The sequence below is a fragment of the Trichosurus vulpecula genome, chromosome 8, assembly GCF_011100635.1.
Source record: "Trichosurus vulpecula isolate mTriVul1 chromosome 8, mTriVul1.pri, whole genome shotgun sequence".
Classification (NCBI taxonomy): domain Eukaryota; kingdom Metazoa; phylum Chordata; class Mammalia; order Diprotodontia; family Phalangeridae; genus Trichosurus; species Trichosurus vulpecula.
The window spans coordinates 131699708-131725058 of record NC_050580.1 but is presented as its reverse complement, the minus strand read 5'-3'; the positions used below and the strand labels follow the sequence as shown (position 1 = coordinate 131725058).

At 35.5% G+C, this 25351-nt stretch overlaps 1 protein-coding gene across 4 annotated transcripts in view; it reads right to left on the bottom strand.

Moving 5' to 3' along the window:
• Nucleotides 1-5907: 5907 nt before the first annotated feature.
• The window catches only part of MCTP2 (multiple C2 and transmembrane domain containing 2), a 214555-nt gene continuing 195111 nt past the window's right edge, over nt 5908-25351 (bottom strand). For all 4 annotated transcript variants that reach the window (XM_036735251.1, XM_036735246.1, XM_036735247.1 and 1 more), the window contains 4 exons: nt 23680-23789; nt 18979-19088; nt 10836-10933; nt 5908-8404 (listed from right to left, as the gene is read on the bottom strand). In XM_036735251.1, coding sequence (XP_036591146.1) covers nt 8336-8404; nt 10836-10933; nt 18979-19088; nt 23680-23789 — 387 coding nt within the window. In that variant the 3' untranslated portion in view covers nt 5908-8335. The remainder of the gene's footprint in view (nt 8405-10835; nt 10934-18978; nt 19089-23679; nt 23790-25351) is intronic.

The following is a 25351-nucleotide window of genomic DNA, read 5'->3' as shown; positions in this document are numbered from 1 at the left end:
ATTCAACATAATCAAAATTATCTATTTTACATTTCATAATACTCTCTATCTCTTGTTTGGTCATGAATTCTTTCCTTCCTCAGGGAAACTATTTCTTGTTCTTCTAATTTGCTTATAGTGTCATCCTTTTTGTCTAAATCATGCACATACTTTGACCTTATCTTGGCATATGGTGTGAGATGTTGGTCTATACTTAGTTTATGTCCTATTATTTTCCAGTTTTCCCAGCAGTTTTTGTCAAATAGTGAGTTCTTATCTCAAAGGCTGGGGTCTTTGGGTTTTTCAAATGCTAGATTACTATGGTCCTTGATTACTGTGTCTTATGTGCCTAATCTATTCCACTGATCCAGCACTCCATTTCTTAGCCAGTACCAGCTAGTTTTATTGATGGCTGCTTTATAATATAGTTTAAAATCTGGTATTGCTAGGCCACCTTTCTTTGTATTTTTTTCATTAATTCCTTTGACATTCTTGACCTTTTGTTCTTTCAGATGAATTTTGTTATTTTTTCTAGCTATATCAAATAATGTTTTGGTAGTTTGATTGGTATGGCATTGAATAAGTAAATTAGTTTAGGCAGAATTGTAATTTTTATTATATGGTTCAGCCTACCTATGAGCAATTGATATTTTTCCAGTTGCTTAGAGCTGACTTTATTTGTGTGAAAAGTGTTTTGTAATTGTTTTCATATAGTTCCTAGGTTTGTCTTGGCAGGGAGACTCCCAAGCATTTTGCATTGTTTACAGTTATTTTAAATGGAATGTCTCTATCTCTTGCTGCTGGGCTTTGTTGGTCATATAAAGAAATGCTGTTGATTTATGTAAGTTTATCTTATGTCCTGCAACTTTGCTAAAGTTGTTAGCTATTTCAAGTAGTTTTTAGCTGATTCTCTAGAGTTCTCTAAGTATACCATCATATCATCTGCAAAACATGATACTTTTGTTTCCTCATTGCTTATTCTAATTCCTTCAATTTCTTTTTCTTCTCATTGCTATAGCTAAAATTTCTAGTATTATATTGAATAACAGTGGTGATAATGGGCATTCTTGCTTCACCCCTGATCTTATTGGGAATGCTTCTAGCTTATCCCCATTACAGATAATTCTTGCTGATGGTTTCACATACAGATTACTTATCATTTTAAGGAATGCTCCTTTTATTCCTGTGCTCTCGAGTATTTTTAATAGGAATGGGTGCTATATTTCGTCAAAAGCTTTTTCAGCATCTATTGAGATAATCACATGATTTCTGTTAGTTTGTTATTGATATGGTCAATTATGTTGATAGTTTTCCTAATATTGAACCAACCATGCATTCCTGGTATAAGTCCTCTAGGGCTTTTAACATTTTGTGAGTATGAGTAGAAAGGTCAGACTTTCTGTATGTTATCTTTTGCTCTTGTTACTTGTCTAACCCATTACTTTTATTCGGTAATCTGTTTCCAACTAATAGTAGCACACTTCAAACTACTTGCTTCTTCAGTGTAGTTCTCAGTTGGCCTTTGGGTCACCCAAAATCTTTCCTCTGCAGGAATTGTGCTATTTATGGCAATGTGGCATCACTAAATGCCATAAAGTGTCACCTATCTTAAAAAAGAATTAGATTTACTCTGTTTGGCCCTAGGAAGCAGAGCTGGACCAAGGGATATAAGTGACAGGGAGACGTTTCAGCTCAATTTAAGGAGAAACTTCCTAACAATTAAAGATGCTTTCTAAAAGTGGAATGAGAAAGAGTAAATGCCCTGTTATTAGAGGTTGTCTAGGACTTGGAGAGCTGTTAAAAATTAGGTGTTTTTCAATCCTGCATTCTAGAATACTCTCACACTTGGAGGTTTGTAGATTTCCCCATGCCTTTTCTCTGATATGGTTAGTCAGTACAAGAAGAGTGAGTTTACTTTTGTATCCTGTGGCACTCACCCACAGCAGAGTCATTTAAGCCCTGACTTGAAGACATTAAGGGTGCAGTGTAGCAGAAACCACAAATCACTATTCAGAATTGTGACTTTCCATCAACTACCAGTTTACAATACAAACACAGGTCCAGAGATTCTTTTACTTATATTTCTCAACTATTCTGCTGTCAGAAATGTGATGTATAAATAGGTAAAAAGATTGAATAATATTAAAATGTAGAAGTACCTATAGTTTATTATGTATGAACATCCTTTGCAAATCTAAATCACAAACATATGTACCTACCATTTGTACATATGAGAATTTTTTGGAGCTAATGGGTGATTGGTGGATTTATGACAAATCCAGATTCTCATCCTCATTTAAATCATCCCATGCATCTAAAATATATCTGACAAAAAGGGGATTACTACTCAGAAGCAAAAACATATATTTTTCTCTCACTAATTTGTATGGATTTTTTTCTAAATAAACATGTAATGAAGCATTTTGACTTGGTGGTTATATTTGAACATGGTCATTTGACATGCTAAGAATCCATGTACCGAAGTGATTGCACTAGAGAAGATGGCAGAGTATTATAGTGGAAAAAACACTGGATTTGAGACCTAGGTTCTAGCTCTGAGGTCTTGGAAAAGAAATCATGTATCCTTTTTGAGTCACAGATTCCTTGAATTAACAAATGAGAAACCTGAGACATATGATTTTTGGGCTTCCTTCCAGTTATAAAATTATTTCTTTCTACTTTACATAACCAATTACTAGGTTGCCAATGGTTTCTCTAGCTTTTGGAGAGAAAGCTTTTGGGAGAAAGTATGGTGGTAGCAACTTTCTTTGGTATAGTCTTCAGAAGATATGGACATACTCCATCACCCATAATTTTCCCTTTATAAGATATAAAGAGTTCACAATTTACAAATTTATCTAACCTTTTCTAGAAACTGTCTGCAAAGTCCTACTTTTGGATCTCATTGAGGCATGGAAATGATCCTAGATTCTCAAGAGCTATGTTGCCACATTCTTTCTGGCAGGTTCTACCATGCTATATGATCTGTCAATAAACTATTCTTCTAAGAACCAGCAGAGCTAAGTACCAAGAATCTTATCATCAGTGGGATGGTCATACGTTGATTCATTCTTTGGTCAAAGCAATCTATGGAAACAAAAATAAAATAGAAAATGGTCTTCAATCCTAAGAGAATCATCCATTTCTCATGTGTGAGCCACTTCTGAATTAGCTAACTATATGCAATCAACTTATTAGGGTAAAAATTAAATTTCATAAAAACTAAGAGAATAAAAATGAGAATACGTCATGGAGTATAATTAAAACAATTCCAACATGACCTACTTAAACTAGCTGGTAATGACAAAAATGGTAAATTGATGGAGGAACAAGCATTGACAACTTCCTAAAGAAGTTTAACCAATGTAAATCGACTGGCATGAGACTAAAAGAGGCTAGAATAATTTCAGCCAGAAAATACTTTATAAATATTCCAAGTATGCCAAGAAGAGAGATAGAGTATAGTATACACTGGCTTAGGATAACATTTGTTTATAATATCTCATGGGGAAGAATGACAGAATGTCATTAGCAAGATCACCTTCATAAGGCAATGAAAAGAACTGGAGGAGGAAAAAGCTTATTGGAAGTTAGTCAAGAGATTCTATTAAGCAGAGTTGGACCATTTAAAGATAGAAACAAGGACAACAATCAATAGATGAAAAATGCTTTAGATATGTAAAGATGTATGTAACAAATTCCTCTCACCATGAAGGGTGGTAGTGACATCATATTTGACTCAACATTACAGTCCTTGATGTGATATGTAAAAAAGTATAAATGGCACTAATGAAAACAAAGATAGGGAAACCAGCTGTACCAGAACAAGCATACACAGAGGAGCTCTAAGGTAATACAATTTTGAGGATGTTAATGAATTGATAGTCAAGGGATTGGAAAGAAAGGAACCTTCGACGTAGAAAAAGAATCTTGGATCTTGTTGCCAAAATAAGGCAGCTGAAATAGTATCAGTAACTACTGAACCAAATGGCTACTTTGCCATCTATTGAACATTTAATGGTAGAAATCCCACACACATATCAAGTATATGCTTGATGAAAAGTTAAGGAACAGGGAACCTTTTCCAAATGATTTTTCATAGTAGACTATATCTTTACAATCACACAATTTCATGAAAGGCAGAGAATACAATACTCCAGTCCTTGCTCTTAATAAGCAAGTGAAGTATAAAGCAGGGAAATGTATGCATGACAAAAGTGTTTACTTTTGCAATAAAAGACGTGTTTATATAACCCTACTTGTGTATAATACGGACTGCCTCACACATTAGAACATTATGGATCTCATTAAGAGGCTATGCAGTCACTCAAATGCTCCCTGGTCTAACCATTCACAGTGGGAAAACTCAGTGAATGAAAAAATACCCATTCTACAGAGTAAGATGTAAAAGTCACCCAATCAGCAAGCATTTATTAAGCCCCTACTATATATCAGGTACTAAATGGTGGAGATACAAATGTAAAGAATGAAAATCCCTACTCTCAAGAAATTTGTATTCTAATGGATAGTTATGAAGTTAGAACAGCAAAACAGAGAGTTCATCGATTCTGAATCATAGAATCATAGATCTAGAGTTATAACGGAGGTCATCTAGTATAGTGCTTCTTAAACTGTTGCTTGAGACCAAATATGGGGTTGTGAAAAATTTGTCAATGGGCAAAATGTTTCTGAATGCACAATCAAAAACTAATTAAAAATCAAATGCACAATGCATCCTAGGCATTTCTGCCAGTGCTCGCCTGTGTTGTATCACACAACTTTGCTGTAGCCTCGGTTCTGAACATTCAACATGAGCACCTTGTGTGTCACCACACCCACGCAGCACCAACAAACTCTGCAGGAATGAGAAAAGGGGTTGGGAGTGGGGAAAGTTTAAGAAGCTCTGATCTTCAGTCCACTCCTTTCATTTTAAAGATGAAGAATATGAGGCCTTTGGATGCTAAGTTATTTGCTCAAGTTCATACACTACAAAGTGGCAGAAGTAGAAGTTGTCCCTGGAACCTCCAACTTTAGACCCAGTGCTCCTTCTTCTGTGCCATGCTGCCTCTTATCCCAGACAGAAACATAGAAAAGGAATCAAGAGGGAGAAAATTGGGATGGAATGTTTTAATGTTCCCCTCCTCCTTCTTTCTGAAACAAAAGCTCATCTTCTTAATTCCCACATAGCACATTACAAATGAAAAATAATGTAGGAAAAGTAACATAAAGTATACTGTCAGAGAAATGTAGGGCTGAAAAAAAAAACGATGGGCCAATCACAGTTCAAGTCACATCCAACTCTTCCCTATGTCATTTGGGATTTCCATGACAAAGATAATGGAGTGGTTTACCGTTTCCTTTTCTAGCTCATTTTGCAGATGAAGAATTGAGGCAAAGAGAGTTAAGTGACTTGCCCAGGGTCACATAGCTAGTAAGTATCTGAGGCCAGGTTTGAACTCATGAAGATGAGTCTTCCTGATTCTATGCCCAATGCTCTATTCACTGCCCCACCTAGCAGTCACAATTAAAGAGAGAAGGTTAACCAATAGATAGTCTGCATCCTCCACTCATGTCCATGTGTTGTCCAAAGAAAGCATGGGCAGCATCTGTACATTAGGTGGAGTTTCTGTGTTGGTTTTATGGGAAGATATGTTTAAGATTCCCAAAGAACAGGCAGGTATGAATGGGTTATAATTTGCATGATTGTAAGAGGTATCCACATAATGTGATCACAAATCTAGAAAACAATATCAACACAAAGGTTATTTCTGATGACTGACATTAAGTGTCAACTCCTTCCTAATACAATGTTTGTTGACTTCTAATGTCTGCTTATTTAAATAACAAAAGATCTTTTATCAGATAACGTATTTTAAGTTTTTTGCTCACCAGGCTTATTTGAAGAGTGCATTCCTTGTGTGCTCACCTAATGTAATGAATGAGCCCCAGAGTCAGGTAATGGTAAAAAGCCCAATTTACCATGCTTTCTGACCAGTCAATTATTTCATTTTGAAAATCCTATACAAAGGAATGCTGATAAAGTACTGGTTCTACTTCTGAGTAAATAAGGGGTTATTTGGCTGCTGAAATTTTTCATTGAAATGACTGATTGGATCTCACATGTCTGTTTAAAAATGTCTGCCTTAGGTCCTTCCAAAATGACAGACTATGAGAAACTAGATGATAGTTGGGAGGGAGACAATGAGGCATTGTTTACACAGAAGATTGAGTAACTGGTTGAACAAAAGAGATTCTTGGGTATCTATTGTATGTACAAGTAAGAGCTTTACTGAAGCTTTTGTAATTTTTTTGAAGCTCTCTCCAACCAGCTTCATTAACTTGAAGTAAATCAAATCATGCAGAAATCTGGCTCAGCCAGAAAGACAACCCAGGAAAGATACAATATGAAGAGAAACAGACATGGGATGATAAGGTTTAGAATCTTTGGCATTTTTCATAAATATTTCATTTGAAGATTATTAAATTACAACCCAGAAAAAATACTAAAACTATTAAATCAAGTCTAGTTTGTTTTCCAACTTAGTTTTATACATATATACAAAATTATACATACAAAGTTATGTGTCAACAAACGACATTTTTATAAACTTAAATTTCATTTGAAAAGAAATGGTTCCATTTAATTCTACATTATGACAGAATAAGAATTTTTAATTATTTGGGAAGGGATAAATATTCTGTTAACATTGTGGAGATGGATGAGCAAACGGGTAGAGATTATTTTCCATTCTTAGATTGCTTTTGCTTCCTGACCCGTATTAGGATGTTAGGACAAATTCTTATCGTGCATATTACTTGTGACCAGAACAGGCATCCTAGATCCAATATTAGAAAGCCAACCTAAAAAAAATCCATAAATTAAATCCAATAGCATGTAAGTTCCTTGAAGGCAGGAGCCACGTCTTTTTTTGATTTTGGTTTGTCCAGTGACTAGCATGGTGCCTGGCAGTTGTAGGTGCTTAATAAATGTGTGTTGAATTAAGTGAACAAACTTTTCTTCTTCTTTTTTTAACCAATAAACCAATTTTAAATTAATTTTGAAGATTCTTCAAAGATCAAGAATCCCACTGTTGTGGCCTGCTCCATCAGCACATGTAAGAATTAACAATTGAAATTTTAGAGGTATTCTGCGCCCCACCCCAATCTGTCATCCTTTGTCCAGCATAGTGATGAACCTCTATACATTTACCCAGGCTGGTCCTGTGAAAAACATACAGTCTATCCCTAGGCCTATTAGAACTGGACTCACATCAAAACTCTGATACTACCTCTCTGAACCTCTGTTATCTTGTGAGTATGATGAGGTGGTTGAACTAGATGGCCTCTGAGATCCTTCTCCATTTAGATCTCAGGCTCTTTCCATCCTGGTAGAAATCGCCAGAACTAGAGTTTTGCTGACGTAGCCTTTGGAGATTCAGTGCCTCCTTCATGTCAGAATAAGGCACTGGAGGAGATCATTAGAAGAAGATGTACTTATACAGAGAAATCAAGTACTGGAAGAAATAATTTCAATCACCAGAGACCTAATCTTTTTTTGTCCCCTCACTCACATTTTAAAAATCTATTATTTCTAAAACTGTAGTGTTGAGTCTTTTGGCAAACAAAAGCAAATGATGATGAAATCAATGAGATAGTATTGGGATGACAATTGAAAATAAACTCTTTTTAGGTCAGAAGATTGTATTTCTTTAATTTATTCAAACTGGTTGCTCCTGACATGTCCATTGCCAGCAATGGACCTTATGGAGCCACATGGCATCCAGCACCAAGAAGTTAATTGCAACTAGATAATAACTACTAAGACATCATTGAAGCTTCAGATTTTTCCCCCTTATGGCCATCATGAGATACATATTTTAAATTATACATTATTTGAAAAGATGATGGCCATCAAATATATTGGAACAAAACCTTTAAGTAAACAATGATCTAAATGAAGGTGGAAAAAATAGCCCTCAAATCTTAATGGTAAATCTGTTGGAGGAATTTAAAAAGGTCAAAGTTTCTCCTGAGTCCAAGAAGTCTAGATGTGCTTGGGCAAACTAGCCATGGGTATTCTCCATTGGGGAAGCTGAGATACTGAAGGTCTTACTCCAGTTCTTCTGAGAATCAGAATGGAACAGTTGTGCACATTCCCTGGATTGCCTCCTCCAATTGGGCTGACCCTCTGTGCAAAAAACAATGCTAGTACTCCATGCATTCCTACAGGGGGGCAGTTGGGAGAATGTGAAATAAATATGCCCTTCCAGAATGACTATATGGACACTAATGGTTTTAGTGTTGGTCTAAACCAAACCCAAAAAAGAGATGCTGCATTCCAAAGTCAGTATGTGTCCTAGAGAGCACTCCGCTTCTTCCTAAGGGGGCTGTGGCTGCTGTATGGTTTCAATTCAGCATACTGCACCTGTAAAAACAAATAGACATGACGTTTGCAGCTAGGTAACTCAAGCTCACTACAGTGTGTGTTAATGGCTCCCCAAGGACAAACCAAGGGAAACTAAGGAAGGTTCAAAAGTAATGAATCATTTTCTAAACACAGGAACATGGGGGATTAATTGCAGGAAGGATTTGAGAAGTCATGCATCATTTCATGAAACCAAAATATTAAAAGCAGATTTTTCTAATGAGATGCATGGGTTTCTACCTGCTCTCAGCACTACAAGATTATTTTTGTGTGTGCCAGCATTAACCTGTAAGTAAGTTTAATAACAGTCTCTGGGGGATTTATAAAGCATGTGTGTCCAAATGTACAGCAGGACAACTTTTTTAAGAATTATTCATTTTTAAATGACCATCTCAAAATTTGAAAAATATCATCAAATTACCCATATTTATTTTTCCTCAAAGGGAAAAAGTACCAAATCTGAATTACATCCCAAGAATTATATCTACTTCTGGTTAAAATGAATTTCATTTACAGTATAATGGCTAAAACATATGTGATAAATATGACCATGGTAGAGTCTCTAGTGGCAAACTGTCTATTGTATTATTGAAAAGTACTCTCAGTGAAGCACTGAGATTCTTACTCATGGTACAGTATATCTTCCCTTAATCCCTTTTTCTCTCTCTCACTGTACTAGCGCCAGCAACAAACTGGTCTTAGTGCTATGAGCATCAGTCCTCAGTCTGCGTACAGATATGTCACTGAGTAGTTTTGATGGGAATTTTAACTACAAGGAGGACTAGAGAATTGGACTCACAAGTAGCTACATGAGTGATGGTGAGCCATAAGCACGAAGTGGTCCAGAGCAGGAGTTTCGAGATATGCATGATGGAATGGCTTTAATTATGATATTGTATTACATGCCACATGTGCTCACTATTTTTGGTGTTTGTGCCAAACTCCCTCAGGATGGTGTATTCTATCTCACAGATTCTAGCAACACTCCCTCACAAGGAAATAAATGAAAAAAGCATCTACTTCCTTAAAGGGATGATCCCTAAGGAGGACAGACCTATTTGAGGGAACGGCATAAATATAAATCTCAAATATTACACAAATAGGAACTGGGCTATCTTTACCTTCAAATGTCAATGTCAAAGGACAAACCAACCGTACATTGAACAGATATTGATCAAATAATAGTGAAAAATGAATAGGAATAACCAAGGAGCTCTTTCCTCAATTTACAAACACTTTAAAGGAGTCTACAGGCTTTTGAAGTTATGATTTTATGCAAATATGCCTGAGGGTATATTGACAATTATTTTATAATTTCTCACAGATTAAAAACAAGACCTGATTTTAGGTTCTTTCAGATAATGACTCATTTGTTTGATTACTTCCCTGAAATTTACCACAAAATGTCTCCCTAAGCACCAACCCTCTACCTCCTATTTGTTCTGCACCTGTGATAGCTCCCATTAAAAAATATAATACAGATTAAAACACACACACACACACACACACACACACACACACACACACACACACACACCCCAAACATACTGCCTCCTCTCTAGGACCCTACCAGGTCAGGAGAAGGATTAGCCAATCAAATGAGACTGGTATGTAAAATATCTTACTTGGATTTTTTTTTTTTATCTCAGCAAATTTGGGGAAAGAGGATGTTACAAGATTAAATTATAGCCATCTGTTAATACTGCTTCTTATTGATTTTGAGTCCTTTTATTCAATTCTTTAGTCTATCCTTATTAGGAGTAAATAGGGCTTAGAATTGAATGGATTCAGGAGACCTGGATTCTAATCCCATCTCTCTCATGAATTTCATGTTTCCTTGACTTCGCTTTTCCTCTTCAGTCCTCAGTTTCCTTGTCTGGAACATAGTGAGCTTAGACCAAATGATGTCTATACTCTTTCCTAGCTCTATCATTTTCTATGACTGTGTATTCCTAGGTCTGTAGAAGAAAAATATGGTAGTTTATCCCCACCAAGCAGATAATCGTGGCAAGCACAAAATGAAAAGAATAATCCCCCTCCTCCCAACATCTCTTCATCTGGAAGTGGGAAAAAAATAAGTAAAACCTCCCTAGGCTTTGTATCTCTGTCTCTGTCACTTACTGAGTGTATTTTATCCCCTTCAGGGAAGCCAGAGAGCAAAAAGGTGAGAAAAACATTGCTCGGTGGCCACTCGGTGTGAGTTCCAGATCATTTTTAAGCAGCTCTTTTTCAGGATAATTTTCCACAATCATCTTATGCTTTTGACAAAGGTTTTGTAGCTGCCTCCCCTGCTAACCATCTCCCTTTATGGATTTTCTGATTTCTTATCTCCGTTATTCAAAAAGCTCGCGCATTGTATTCTTCCTTCACAGTGGCGGGCAATGCTACTGCTGCCTGATGCCCCTGTTGGTGGTGGTCATTCATTACTTACCTTTTGAACATCAGATGGTACCCTGGAGAGGAAATCTAGTAGCTCATTATTGTCGATGGCATAGGGATTTCTAAGCTTCTTAGTAAATTTATTTATGCCTAAGAAAAAAAAAACAAACCCAGAAACACAGGGCCTTTTTTATTTTTTTTATGTTTTTGCAAACTCCCTTGGCCAAGTGGTGGTGATGAGAGTGGGGGTGGGGAGGGAAATTCACAAGTAAAAATTAGTGTGAAAACAATTACTAGACCTCAAGTCATGCACATGTTGCTGTCATGTGGAATCACTCACAAATGCCTTTTTTTGGAGGAAGGAAGGGGAGAAACAGAGAAAAAGAACTCAGCTTGCTTTAGTTGTGAAAATCCCATTACAGCCTCAGCAGCAGGGTAGAAGGTACACAAGCGGAAACTGTGGAGCTCATGTGCTTTTTTGGAATATACTGATTAACAGCCTATTCTGCTATGAAAACAAATGTCCCAGAAGGGAAAAGGCCTTTATTAGCCCAAACATGTTCCTGCCTGATGGCTTTAGACAAAATGTATTGGAGAGGAGGTTAGGGAGGGAGGGAGAGAAGGGAAAAGGGAATGAGAGGGTTTTTTTGTTTGTTTGGCTTATTTGTTTTGTTTTTCTTAATTCTACCCCCACCCCAGTCTTCTTCCCCTTGATAATTTTCACAGGTTCCTTTTGCTATAGAACAGAATTTGGCACATTGATTATGCTCTGATTCTGCAAGAAACTATGAAAAGTTATTATTGGAAAATTATCTTAATACGGTTACAAACATCATTTATGGATCACTGTAATATCACTTCTAATTTTCTCAGCAGTGAAGTGAATGTTAATTTAGGATTTGGATGATTATAATTAGAAGGTGGAATCAACATTTAAGATGTCAATATACTGCAAACTCCCACAGAGGTGTCTATAACTTATGTCAACATGCAAGTTTAGACGAAACCCTCCCTGTATGTGTTTTCCCCCACAGGAGATGGAACCTCCACAACCTACTGTCACCATTTCTCTCTGTTCTCAGAATGTAACTGGCTCAGTGGATGACCAGTGGCTCTTAAACGATCTTATTTTCACCAAATGTCATCTCCATTTGTTATAAATTAATTTTTTTAAAGGACAAATTCTAGGTGGTGTTCAAGGCTTTGCCATTGGATCCTTGTTTAACATGGGTCATATCTGAAGGCCCTGTCAATCTCAATGATACTGAGTGAATGCATAGTTTATATGTACTTAGTCTCTTACAAAGAATTAGAAATAACATTTATCTATTGAACTTTTCCCACACACATGAAAGGTTTGATGTTTTCTTATTGCATTAAATATCGTTTCAGTTTCATCTCTAGTTCTGGTTTCCTCCGTGTTATTATCCCCCATACTGCCAACCTCCATTTATGCTGAAAGGGAGATTAACAACTGCTTTACTACCCTAGAGCTAATAGGAACTGACCATTGTCCAGAAATACAGGATCATGTGGTGGTTTGACAGTGAAAGGCTGCTCAGTAATGGTACCCTTTTCCTTGACAAAAGGCTGTTCCCACCAGGGCTTTTTTTTCCCTCTACCGCCACAGAAAAATTCATGCCTCTAGCTAAAATTTCCCCATAGCTTCTTTAAACTAAAATACACTCAACTATGCTAGTCTGAAGAAATTTAATTGTGGGCTTTTTTGGCAAAAGAAAACAGACAAGGGAAAACGATGAAGGGAGACAAAGACGTATTGAGAAAAGATATATCTTCTATTGTTAATTATATATAGTGAGCGCATCTGGAGTCTTTACAATGAACAGCAAGGCAAGGATAATATCACAACCGATCAAAACACTGCATTCTTAGTGACTGAGAAGATTATAAACCTGAACAGCAGCTCAAATGTACCAATAAAGGCAGAAGTTGTCCACAATGCACTAAAGCTGTCTGAAGTAATCTGAAAAGCTTAGTTAGAATAAAAAATTATATGAAACTGAGATCAAACATTTCAAAAGCACACCTTAGTTTTATAAGGTTTTGTGGGCTTAATTATTTTTTCTTAGTCACATACAATTTTCTTCAGTGTGTGGCCAAGGGTCAGAAACCCAGGAGTCATCCTAAATCAAGAAAGGCAAATGATGCAGTGATGAGTAAGCCCTTGAAACAATATAAAGGACAAGGATAAGCTATGGAAATTAAAAAGTGCTTCCAATGCCTAGCCCAGATGGAAACAGGGTCCCATTGTAGGCATGCAGTTTGAATACTTTAGCACAGTAACAAGGAAAATAGAAATTTCTAATGTGGGGATTCACTCTATTGGGAAACTAGCAAATGAACAACACTGAAAGGGTTTACAAGCCTATGAAAGATGGTTGATGGGAAGAACTCAACAAAAGGAAGTATATGAAGTCTTTTTTTTTAAAGGAAAGAGTCAGAGTGGAAAAAAAGACTAGATCCTCTGTAGTCACATGGCTACCTTCAGACCACCCTTGGGAATAGTTTTATATCACTACTTTCATAAGTATTAATGGCAAGTATAGTCCTAGTTACAAATACACAGGGGCCCACTCTTGCCCTGGAAGAGAAGAATTAGCTCAGCCAAGGGAATCAGGAATCTAAGGTCATATACTATGATAAACAAAAGAATTGTAGCATTGGGTTATTACTTTCTGGAAGGGAGAGAGAGAGAGAGGGAGATATTTGCTACCATGAAGGTTCCCAGAATGTATTGTTTACTGCAGTCCTAAATCCAAAAAAAAAATCAATGTAAAACAATGATTTGAGGACAAATTCTTTGCATATGATATGGACACAAATGATATAATCAGGTCTAAGGCTATGTAAATTTAAAAGAATGCAGAGTTTTGGACTGAAAGGTAGAGATAAAGGACAGGATTTCCCTCAGTCCTCCCTGGTATGGGAAGGGATTATTAGAAAGACAACATGAGTTGTCTTTCAACTTCATGAGTGATGCTGCCCCAATTTCTCAGCTTCCTTAACCCTGGGATATGACATTCACATGAGAAAAAATTAGACTAATGTTTTGAGGAAGAGACTGGCTAACGAAAATGTTAAAATGCATTCACTATCACTCTAGTTTGTGAGCTTGCTTTCAAGTGAAAATTTTAGGTTATTAATAAGGTAAGTTTCGTTGGCACTTAGAAAAGACTATAAGCTGACATGAGATCATCCAGATGACCATTCTAATCTCAGTCAGTCTAAACTCATTTCCTTTCACAGGGTGATTAAATTGATTCATCAGATCACTATCTATCATGCTTTGGATATAATATACCTGAATTTTGGGAAGGATTTTGGTAGTCTAATTTTGGCATCTAATAAGAGTGTGAAGCAAATTAGTGGGCTAGATGATAATACAGCTTTGTAAATTATGTAAATTAAATGGCAGGATCATGGGGGAATCCCAGGTTTGATATTCACTATGTATTGCAACTGATCTTGGACAAGTCACCTAACATATCTAGGCTTCAATTTCTTTGTAAAGTGGACCAGATTATAAGGTTTCTTCCAGATCTAGATCTTATGACTGCAGAACCAAAGAATTATGATTAAGGTCGCATTGCCACAGGAATCTGTTCTTTATCTTATCAACATTTTTGTCAATGCTCAAAGCATGTAGTTGTTTATCAAATGTGAAGATGACAAAAAGTTTGGAGGCATGGAAAAACAGAATCTAGATCTCAAAATACTGAAATGTGCTAGAGACAATGAGCCAAGTCTAATAAGATAAAATTTGGTACTTATAAATAAAAATTCTACTTTTGAATCAGAAGAATCATCTCTGCAGGGAGTGGGGGAGGGGAGTGAAGAGCTAGTGAGATTATAAGTTAGGTGAAAAATAAAAGACGGGTGTTTTTGTAGATTGCAAGTTCAATGAATCAACAATATGATGAGGCAGCCAAAAAAAGCTAATGCTAATGTTAGCTGAATTAACGTAATCATAGACTCTGTAATGATGGAGGTTGGACCTGTCAGTTGGATCACATATGGATTATTGTGTTCAGTTTTGAGAATAATATTTTAGAAGGGACATTGACAAGCTGGGATATACTTAGAGGAGAGTGACCAGATGGTAAAGGGACTTGAAATTATGCCATATGGAAGGAACTGGGTAGTGTTAGCCTGGATAAGATATATCTTATTGGGTTGGAGGTGGGGATATAAGATTTGTTTTCAAATATCTAAAGAGCTTTTGACCAGAAGGCAACCCTAGAAGTAGTGAGTCACTGAGAGGTATCATTTGGCTAAAGATAAAGAAAATTCTCAGAATTAAATTTATTCACAAGGGTAATGGTCTACCTTGAGAAGGACTGAGCTCACCATCTATAGAGGTCTTCAAGGAGAAGCTGGATGATAATTTTTATGGAATCTCATTGAGGGGATTCCAATTCATGTAAAGGGTCTATTATAAGATCCCTGGAATCCTTTCCAACTCTGAGAGTCTCTAATTCTATATTTTAGCACAATTCAAACAATTTGAGAGCCTACTACATTGAAGGTAGTGTGGCAGATGCTGAGGGAGAACCAAAGATAAATAAAAAAAGATCCTGGCTACCTTCTCCTACTGAATACTCTCTCCCCTCTGAATATTCATAGCACTGAAGAATTGGAAGGGACCTCAGTAGCCATCTAATGCAAAATGTAGATCCTTAGAGGATTTCTAGATCCAATGCAATGGATCACTCAGAGCCCGAGTATTCGGATTTAAAAATAATACTTTACTACACTCTTCATCACCCACAGGGAAATGTAGCCTACAAGGAGGTAAAAGCATGTCACAAGGATGAGGTCCTAGAAATATTTCTTCATCCATAGAGTCATCCTTATATACTCTTTACCAAAAGGACCATAGCTAGCTATTAGGTTCAGTCTATTTGGGGGCAAAGTTAACTCAATCTGCCTTTGTCTATTCCCCAAAGTCTTGCCTGAAAACAACCCTATGAAGAAGTGCAGAGTTGGGGAGGTTAGCTCAAGCTAGCATAGGTTCTGGCCCACACCATCAGAACTGAAAGAAATCTTTACTAACGTATCTGATATTTGAGCACTTAGCCTATGCTTTGAGACTTCCAATAAAGAAAAACACAAAATCTCAAGGTACCCATTCTGTTTTTAGACAGCTCAGTAGTGTTTCCTGACATCAAGCCTAAATTTCTATTGAGATTATTTGACATCATTGGAGATAAAGAAAGAATCGAAGGACAAGCACAGTGCCTTGTAATTATGTGATGGGAGGAAGAAGTAAGAGGCATCAATGAAGGAAAATGAAAATGAGTAGACATAAATATAGGAGAATCAAGAAAGTTCTTTAAGAAAGATGAGCTCCAGAAAAAGAGTAGAAGTAATAAGTCATTGTAAGGTATTCAGAAAATTCAAACAAAAGGAGAAAAACCTAACAGACAACACATGCTACTTTGATAAACTATGTAACAATCATAGCTATGACTTGATTGGTCTAACTAAAACATTAAAGACAAATTTTCATGACCAAATGCACAATTAGGAGAGTTTAGGCATTTCAGAACAGGTAGGCTTTCTTTGAGGAAAGGTAATATATACCAAGAAAAATTGATTACTCTTTTCCCTCTTAGTCTAATCTCTTTTTTTGTCATGTAGGTTTTTGTTCTGTAATTATACTACATATGATATGGGTGTGTGTATATATACACATATGTATGTATATACACACATACATATGTGCACACCTATGCATATGTACACATGCATATATACGTGTGCACACAGACACACATATGTATATAACTCTTTTTTGGAGCATTAGTAAGTAGGAGGTAGAAAAGTGTCTAATTTGTCATCTTGTTGGTCCTATGACCCATAAATACCTCATTCACGTTTAAAAAAGAATGTAGTAAGAATTTATCATATGCATTGCACTATACTGGAAAAAAGATGAAATATACAAAGGAAGAAGAGGATATGTTTCTGTCCTCAAGAAACTTAATTTACCAAGGCAAAAAATGCATCATGTAATGAAGAGTGAGACCAAATTTCCTGGGTGATTTCCAGAAATCAGCTTATTATTATAGACATGATGGAAAATGTTTATATATTGTACATGATACTAGAGTAAATACTGTGTGAATCTTACACACTAGAATATTCTAACCTTCAAAATGAGGGAGGAAGAGTCCCAGCAGTATACTTAATTATCATTTTGAACATGCATGGAAGGCTAGAAGTTCCCTGACAAAAATAATATTGAAGTAATATTTTTTCTCTTTGTTAAAAGTTAAGGAAAAAACAATAACCCAGGTGATATAATTTTTTTAAAAACCAAGGTTTTCAAAAATTCTGGAAAATTAAACATTATATAAATTGCAAGATAAAATTTAAGAGATCAGATTAATGAGTTACAAACAAGATACCTTTGTAAAGGATAAGTACTACTATCAAAATAATTTAATACTCTGTGCCAGCACAGTAGGCCTAGAAGAATGAGAGAAAGCAAATGATGACTTATTGCAAAACTTGTGATTTTTGTCCTAAACAGTGTAATAAATAAATGATAAAACATATTAAAGGAGTGCACACAGTGATCAAAGGATCAATATTAACATCTTGTGTTATAACAAAGAGTCCTGTGGTCCCTCTATAGCGTTCAATGATAACAATATAAGTTCATATTAAGCCAAATTGAAGGGAGGAGTAGCCAGGACCTTGAAAAAATCTTTTTCAAGTGATTTTAGTAAATGTGAGAGAAGAAGCAGACAGAATTAGGGTTAATAAGGACAAATGCTGGTTAAGCTTCCTTGGCTAGAAAAATATATAAATGAAAAATGGTAAGGGGCAAGTCTTGTACAAATATGGCTTAAATAGATGGTGGATAAGTAAGATGAACTGTAATCCATCCCCTTGATAGTCTCCCCATTTCCAAAAGCCCCTATTTTCATTTTTTTTCAAAGCCAAATAAAATTTGATTTTAAGGAATCCTATCTGAGGTCTATATATGTTCCTTCATAGCAAAGTCATGAATTTATTAAGCTTTTGCTGAACCCTTGCTCCTTCTTAGAAAGAAGTTCCATGTCTTAGACACTAATGCTTCCCAGAGCATACTGTCCCATCTACATGGCTTTCTTCAAAGTCATAGAATTTGAAGAATGCCAGAAGTGGCAAGAGACTAGATAACACCAGGAACCATAGGATTTTGGCATTGAGAAGTCATGATTGATAGAATTCCAATGAAAAAGATTCAGTTAGAAATTTGGGTCAAGGCTCAGAAGATCTTTCAACGTAAACCAGCTTCCCCAACACATTAAAAAGCTCCTGCAGTGAATTCTCTTCATATCACGTCACAACACGGAGCCTAACCAGAGGCTATGCCCAGTGCTGTTTATTACCCAGAGTACTAAATCATAACTTACCAAAGTATTAAAACCAGTGCTAAAATTTCCTACATATTTGCCATTTCTGTTTCCAAAAAAAGAAAAAAAATCAGCAGAGCTGTCCATAGACACAATAGTGTCTTTTTTTTCTTCTTCCTATAAATAGTTTCACTGTCTTTGAGACATTAGTGAGGGAGACAGAATTTTCTTTAAATGTCTCTGGACTTAAAGACTGTGTTAGTTTACTTTGTTTTTCCTTCAGAGAGAGATGAAGTGTTGAGAAAACCCTTAGAATGGTCCAGATTTACTTTTATATTATATAGAGGGCACATTTTAGGTGTTCACTCAATATGTGAACAACTGAGTTTCCTGCATAGATGTGAAAAATCAGCTGTATTTTATTCTAGGATATTTATAGCTGTGAAAATCCAAAGGGACAAAGCACAAGCAATCATATACATACTATATACATATATATATATATATATGTATATAGTATGTATGTGTTTGTATATATATACACACATAAATAGTATGTGTGCGTATATATATATACATATATATATATATATTTATCTATTTGTTCAACACCATGCGTGAGGTGTATGAATACATACACATACACACACTCACACAATGATTATTTCAAGGAGGTCCTGAAAATTTTTTCACTTGAGGTGATTTTTATAATCTCCTATTTAATTGTCAACAATAACATTGTTCAAAATTTATAGTCCATACTTTACCATATAAGTTAATTGTATTTGTTTCCTGAAACTCAACGAGAGAGAACCAAGCAGAACTTACCCCATATTAAAATGATGTAGCGCAATGGTATGAAGTACAATGTAATGGTGGCTGCTACCAGTGCTAAACAGGCCAATCCAGAGAGGAATGGGACTGTCCAGTTAAATGTGCTGTAGAAAAATGAGGAACTTAATAAAGATGTTTCTGAAATATTTAATATCACATTACATTAATCTTGGAATATCAATCTATCAAGTATCTATTAAGTGCTTACTATATGCCAAGCTCGGCTTATTTGAGATTCACGCAAACTTGAAATTTCCTTTCAAGTAACTGAAAGAGACGCTTTTCTGAAAAGCCAAGGGGACACTTAGAAAGATGACTGTCAGAATATTGGTAGTTTTACATTTATGGAACTGTCCATTCACAAAAGCATGCTTTGACCATAATGGTCATTATCCTAGAAAAAGTTGCCATCTGCTCCTAGTAAGCCTTAACACAAGGATGGAATGCGCTGTGTTTGAAGGTTTAGGGATAGGCCTGCCTTGCATTGGGGCTTAGGAAAGATTTATTTCCTGGGATCTATTCCGGTTCATTATTTCTGTTTCTATTTTATTTATTTATTGTTGGCAAGAAATACTGAGTACAAGTATCTTCATATGATCATTTAACATTCTATATCAAATACCTTTCATATTTAAAACTCCAAATATCTATTCTCAAGAAAGACCTAAAAACTTTTGCTGGGAGTAAGAGCATTTGGCTGACTACTATTTCACCCTCAATACATATCCATAGTAGAATAAATAGCTTTTTAACTGTCATGGTTATATGACTGAGACATGGTCCTTTCCGTTGACTAGATCTCCTCCCACAGTTATAATTGATGGAAGCAGAACAGTTGGTTACGGAGAAAGGCAGCAGAAGAGTCTGAATGGATCAGGGGATATTTCTTACTACTTTTGGCAAAACAATTCAAAGTACATGCTATGTAGAATGAACCTTAGATGGCGTCGTCATTTTTCTGGTTACCCAGGCACAGAAAATTAGTCTGATTTCCTCCTTCCTAACTGAATTCCCTTATCTACTTTCAGTCATTACAATCCTGTGGTCCTACAAATTCTTCCTCCTTAAAATTTCCCATGTCGGTTCTCTTTTGGTTTCTGTTTACCATAGTACTGCTGCCCCTCATACTTGCCTTAAAACAATCTCTTTGGTTTCCTTACCACTAATTTCTCTCTATACAATTCTAACATTATTACATCTTACATAAAGTCTAAAAGACTTTAATAATGATAATGAGGATGAGAATATTTATACACAATCACTTTCATTATTTAATTAGAACCTCAAAATAACCCTGTGGGGGCACATCTTATTACATCTGAGGAAACTGAGACTCAGAGAGACCATGTGAGTTGTCTGGGGTCACAGAGCTAGCAAGAATCAGAAGTAAGACTGGAATTCTTACTCTTGTTCTAGCACCCTAACCTCTATGTCATATCCCCTCAAGTTAATCCTCTATTTAAAAGCCTGCATAAGTTGCTTCATTGCTGCCTGCCTCAGTTTTCCTCAGCTATAAAATGGGGATAATCATAGCACCTAGTTCCCAGGGTTGTTGTGAGGGTTAAACGAGATACTTGTAAAGTGCTTTGCAAACCTTAAAGTGCTATTGTGGTTATCATTATTATTGTCAGAAAATATTCTTCACTGCCAATAGTATGAAGCTTAAATTCCTTAGCTCAAAATTCAAGGTTGTCGGTTCTATGTTTCTAATGTGCCTTTCCAAACTCATCTTCTGCTATTCTGGAATACAAATTCACTGTCCCACATGTGTCTATTCACTACCAATAGGCATATCTTACACATACTGATAGAGTTTTTGTGCAAGTTTTATCTATCTGGAACACCACAGAGTTCCACCGCTGCCTATCAAATTCCTACTTACTCTGAAGGCCTAGCTCAAGTCATACCTGCTTCCACACCATCCTTGACCAGCCTTATTGACAATGATACAGTAATATTTATGTATAGTTATACATACGTGTGTGTATGTAAGTATAGTCTTTGTACTCCAATTAAAAGTCAGAGACTGTATCTTTGACTTTCTGTATTCCCCATCTTGGCTTACTATGATAAGATAGAATTTAGAAATAACTCTGCTTTTGAATTCAAAGACTGGGGTTCAGGTTCCAGCTCTAGCTTCGGGGATGTGGCAACGAAGTAGTGCAGTAGCCCAAGTTTTGGAATCAGAATTTGAATTCACATCTTCACATTTCCAACTGCAATAGCTTGACCACTGTACCAACTTACTGACATACCAGCAATTATAACCAGACATTAGAGATACAAGGACAAAAACGAAATATTCTCTGTCCTGAAGGAGCCTATGATTCATTATTATTGATTGAACACCTATTTATAAAGATAAACCTTCAAATATATATAGTGTTTTAAAGTTTACAAAATTACCAGCTATTTGACCCTGGGCAAGTCACTTAATCTTCATGTGCCTGTTTCCTCCATTGTAAAATGGAGATAGTAAGAGCACCTACCTCACAGGGGTATTGTAAGGATCAAATGGAATAAAATATGTAAAGTATTCTGGAAGCCTTAAGAGGTTATATAAATGCTAGTTATTATGTACTAGATGTTAATAAAAAATACTTGTTGATTGAGACATTATGTACTACAACTAAAATACTAGGAATCAAATGAAAATTCAACATGTTATAAAGGTGTGTCATGACTACAATGTAAGGACAAGAAGGGTCTAAATTATCTCTGATATTCCATATAACTAGAAGTATACATATATAAAAAACCTTTATACTCCAAAGGTTTTGCTTAAATCAGTTGATCCATCAATTGCAGAAAAGTTGGGTGAAACTTTTCCTGGTTCATGAACACCAAATTACAATGGAATTCCAAAGGAGTTACACATGACATCCCACTTTAATGCCCAAAGACTCTTTAAGGTCATTATTATCAAAATGAACAGCAAACAAATTAATAGCAGCAGAGCTTTAGAAGCCTTCCTGTATTGCAGCTGGTCAGAACAGTACCCTGTTCATGGACTGGAATATATGTCTCAGACATTGCCACCCCAGCTGCACAGGCAGGGTAGAACCTCAAAGCCCTTGTAAATTTTTGTTAAATCATTCTTCTGTCTTCCTCTTTAAAAAGTCTTTCCTCTGTTTTCTTTAATTATTCAATGGACATATTTGTTCATGGAAGCTTTTAAAGCAATTAGAGCCTCTTAGCCACCTACATGATAGTCCTCCTTCTATACCATCACTGTGCTTTATTGTTTTGCCTACTACTAGTGCTTCTGTGAAGTAAAATATTCCCAAGGCTAATTCATATATATATATACATATAATGTGTATGTGTATATGTGTGTGTGTATGTATATATATATATATATATATGTATGTATGTATGTATGTATGTTAGTCAGTATTGCTTTTGTCCCTAACAAAAGATGAAGAAAATAATTCATGATGCATTTGAGTAGAAATCCTACTTTTCTTAAAACTCTTCCCTTCTTTTAAGTCATAACCAGATGAATAGTGTATAATTCAATAGGGACAGACTGAATTAAAATAAAATTTACCTCCAATCCCCAAAAGGTACTCATTATGGTAATAGAAAAATGAGGCTATTTATATACATTTATTTGAAAAAGATAATTACAAAGCAATAGAAAAATATATTCATGACTCGAAAGTTTTGTTACAGGTTAAGAATAACACTAACAGTTAAAAATTAAACATAGCATTTTATGGTTTACAAGAAATTTTCTAACAGCAATCCTATGTTATTTAGTTCAACTATTAGCATCTTTGTTTCATAGATGAAGATGCTAAATTTCATTGAGATGTGTACTCAAATGAACAAAATGGCAACTACTACTGTTCATTTTCATATTTTATATTTTCATTTACTAAGTAGCTTCTTCAGGTAGGATATATGTTGTGGTCACTGTTTTTTCACTATCAAAATCAATGCCACATCTACACGTATTCATAACAGAGACCAGAATCTATAGCTACTGTTTAGCAGCAAGCACTCATACTACACACCATGAAGAATAGTGTGGCTGACCATAGCTTTGCTTTTGAAAAAGAAACAGGCACTTTGCTATTAAGAGAAAGAAAAATCCTCTCATTCAGGCAACAAGTAATCTATTAAGTGCTTATGGTGTGCCATATACTTTGCTAACCACTGGGTATACAAATACAGTCTGTTCAAGTGAAGATTAGATTGGGCACAGTGCTCAGAGTAGAAAAAAATAATAACAATCAAGAACTACAGGATCAGAAGCAAAATAACATTTCTACGTGAAACTCAAATAGAAACAGATCCCTGCAGGTTGCATACTGATTAAAAAAAACCCAAAGTTACCCTTATCTATGTTGTACTGTATTTTTATTTATTTTGTTAAACACTTCCCTATTAACATTTTAATCTACTTGGGAGTTTTTAAGGGCACATGTGTTGCAGGCCTATTGCCCCTGAAACAAATTTGACATCTGTGCTCTAACTCAGAACTATTAGTTTAAAAAAAAGCAAATTTGCTTCCTGTGTTACTTCTAAGTGAGTTAAATCATTGTGAGGCATGCACACTTCTAGTCATGGACCATCAAAGTCAAATGGGACTCATAGAAAACAAAATTTCTCTGAATATTTTCTGCCACATATTTGTGTCACATTGTCTTGGGCCTTAACCATTTGAACAGGTTATTTTATAACACTTACTTTTTAATACGTTCTCCAAAAGATGCCATTTCCTCCAAGACATTTTGAACAGTAGTAATAATGTCTTGGACCATGTAGATTCTTTCAATTAAACCTTTCTTCTCAGATTCCTAAGAGGGAAAAATATTTTACACATTTATTCCATTTCATGCTTATGACAGAGTAAGATGAATCAGATGAGGATTTTTTAAACAATATATAGATGAACACACACAAACATATATGAATATAGGCATACATATATGCCTATATAACTATATTATATATATATATATATATATGTATATATATTTCCATGTAGCTTAGTGAAGCTGTCTCACTTTGAGATCGCCACCTCTACACAGTTCCTTTCTTTTTATATTCTAAGTCAAATCTCACTGCCAGTCAACAGGATTAGTTAATATAAGGTCATTCCAGTATAACAGACTTGGTCAAATATTAGGACAGTATATAGAAGACACTTATGGGAAATTATAGTTTACTAGATAATCTTTTATAGTCACTGAGTTAATTCATTTACATGAGGTAAGGAGAACCTCAAACAACAACCAATTAAGACATTTCAAATAGTTTCAAAGCCAAAAATATAAACAATATGGAGTTCCTCCTCAGTGTATGTCATAGGATTATAAATAAAGCTGAAAGGGATCTCAGAGGCCATGTAGTCCAAACTCCTTATTTTGCATAGGAAGACAGTGAAACCCAGAGGGGATGACTATGGTCATACAGGTAACTATCAATGGCAGCATTTGAACCCAGGGCCTCTGGTTCCAGGGCTAGTATTCTTTTCACCATATCTCACTGTCTTCTGAATTTTGTGTTTAATGTTAAGTAGTTTGGTCTCCCAGATCAATGAATTCCAAGAAATATGGTAGACAGCTGTGGAAAACCAAGCTTAAGAGTTGATCTCTTCTTTATAGAATCTAAAGCAATGTGGTATCTATTCCACTAATCTTTCATATCTTTTTCAAACTGAATGAAATTTTGCTAATGGTATAACTATTGTTTTACTTAGAAAATACCTATTGCTAAATCACTGGATGAGTTTGCTGCATTTATAAATAATAAGTGTTTGTAATTAACATTTTAACATTAGCCAGGTGATAGGGAAAGGGGGAAAAGTTCCAAAACAGCAAGCATTATACATAACTGGAAGCAAAATATGTCTTGCATTCTAATAATCATAGAACCATAGATTTAAATCTGGAAGGGACTTTAATGCCAGCTAATTCAACCCTATATTTTATGGATGAGGAAAATGATGGCCAGATAAGTAAAATGAGTTGTTAAAAAAATCACACAAATAGTAAATGACAGAGCTGGGATTTAAATCCAGGTCCTCTAACTGCAAATCCAATGTTTTTTTCATTATATCATTCTGATGTATTCTTGCTCCACAAAGGCCACAATTCTCACATATTCTAGCCAGTGTTCTTTTAATTAACTATTGTATATATGTATCATTATGGTTACCAGACACAGTGTCCACAGTACAGGACTAAACAATACTCTTTATGAATTTTTTTTTGCCATACTGAAATTTGGAAGCCATAATAGAATTGTATCAAACTACTGAGCTGAAGTCTGAATTTTGAGACCAGGATGGTATTCAGATTATTCCATTCAAATCAGAGAAGAGTCAATTTCCTCAGCTTCAACCCATTTCAGGCCC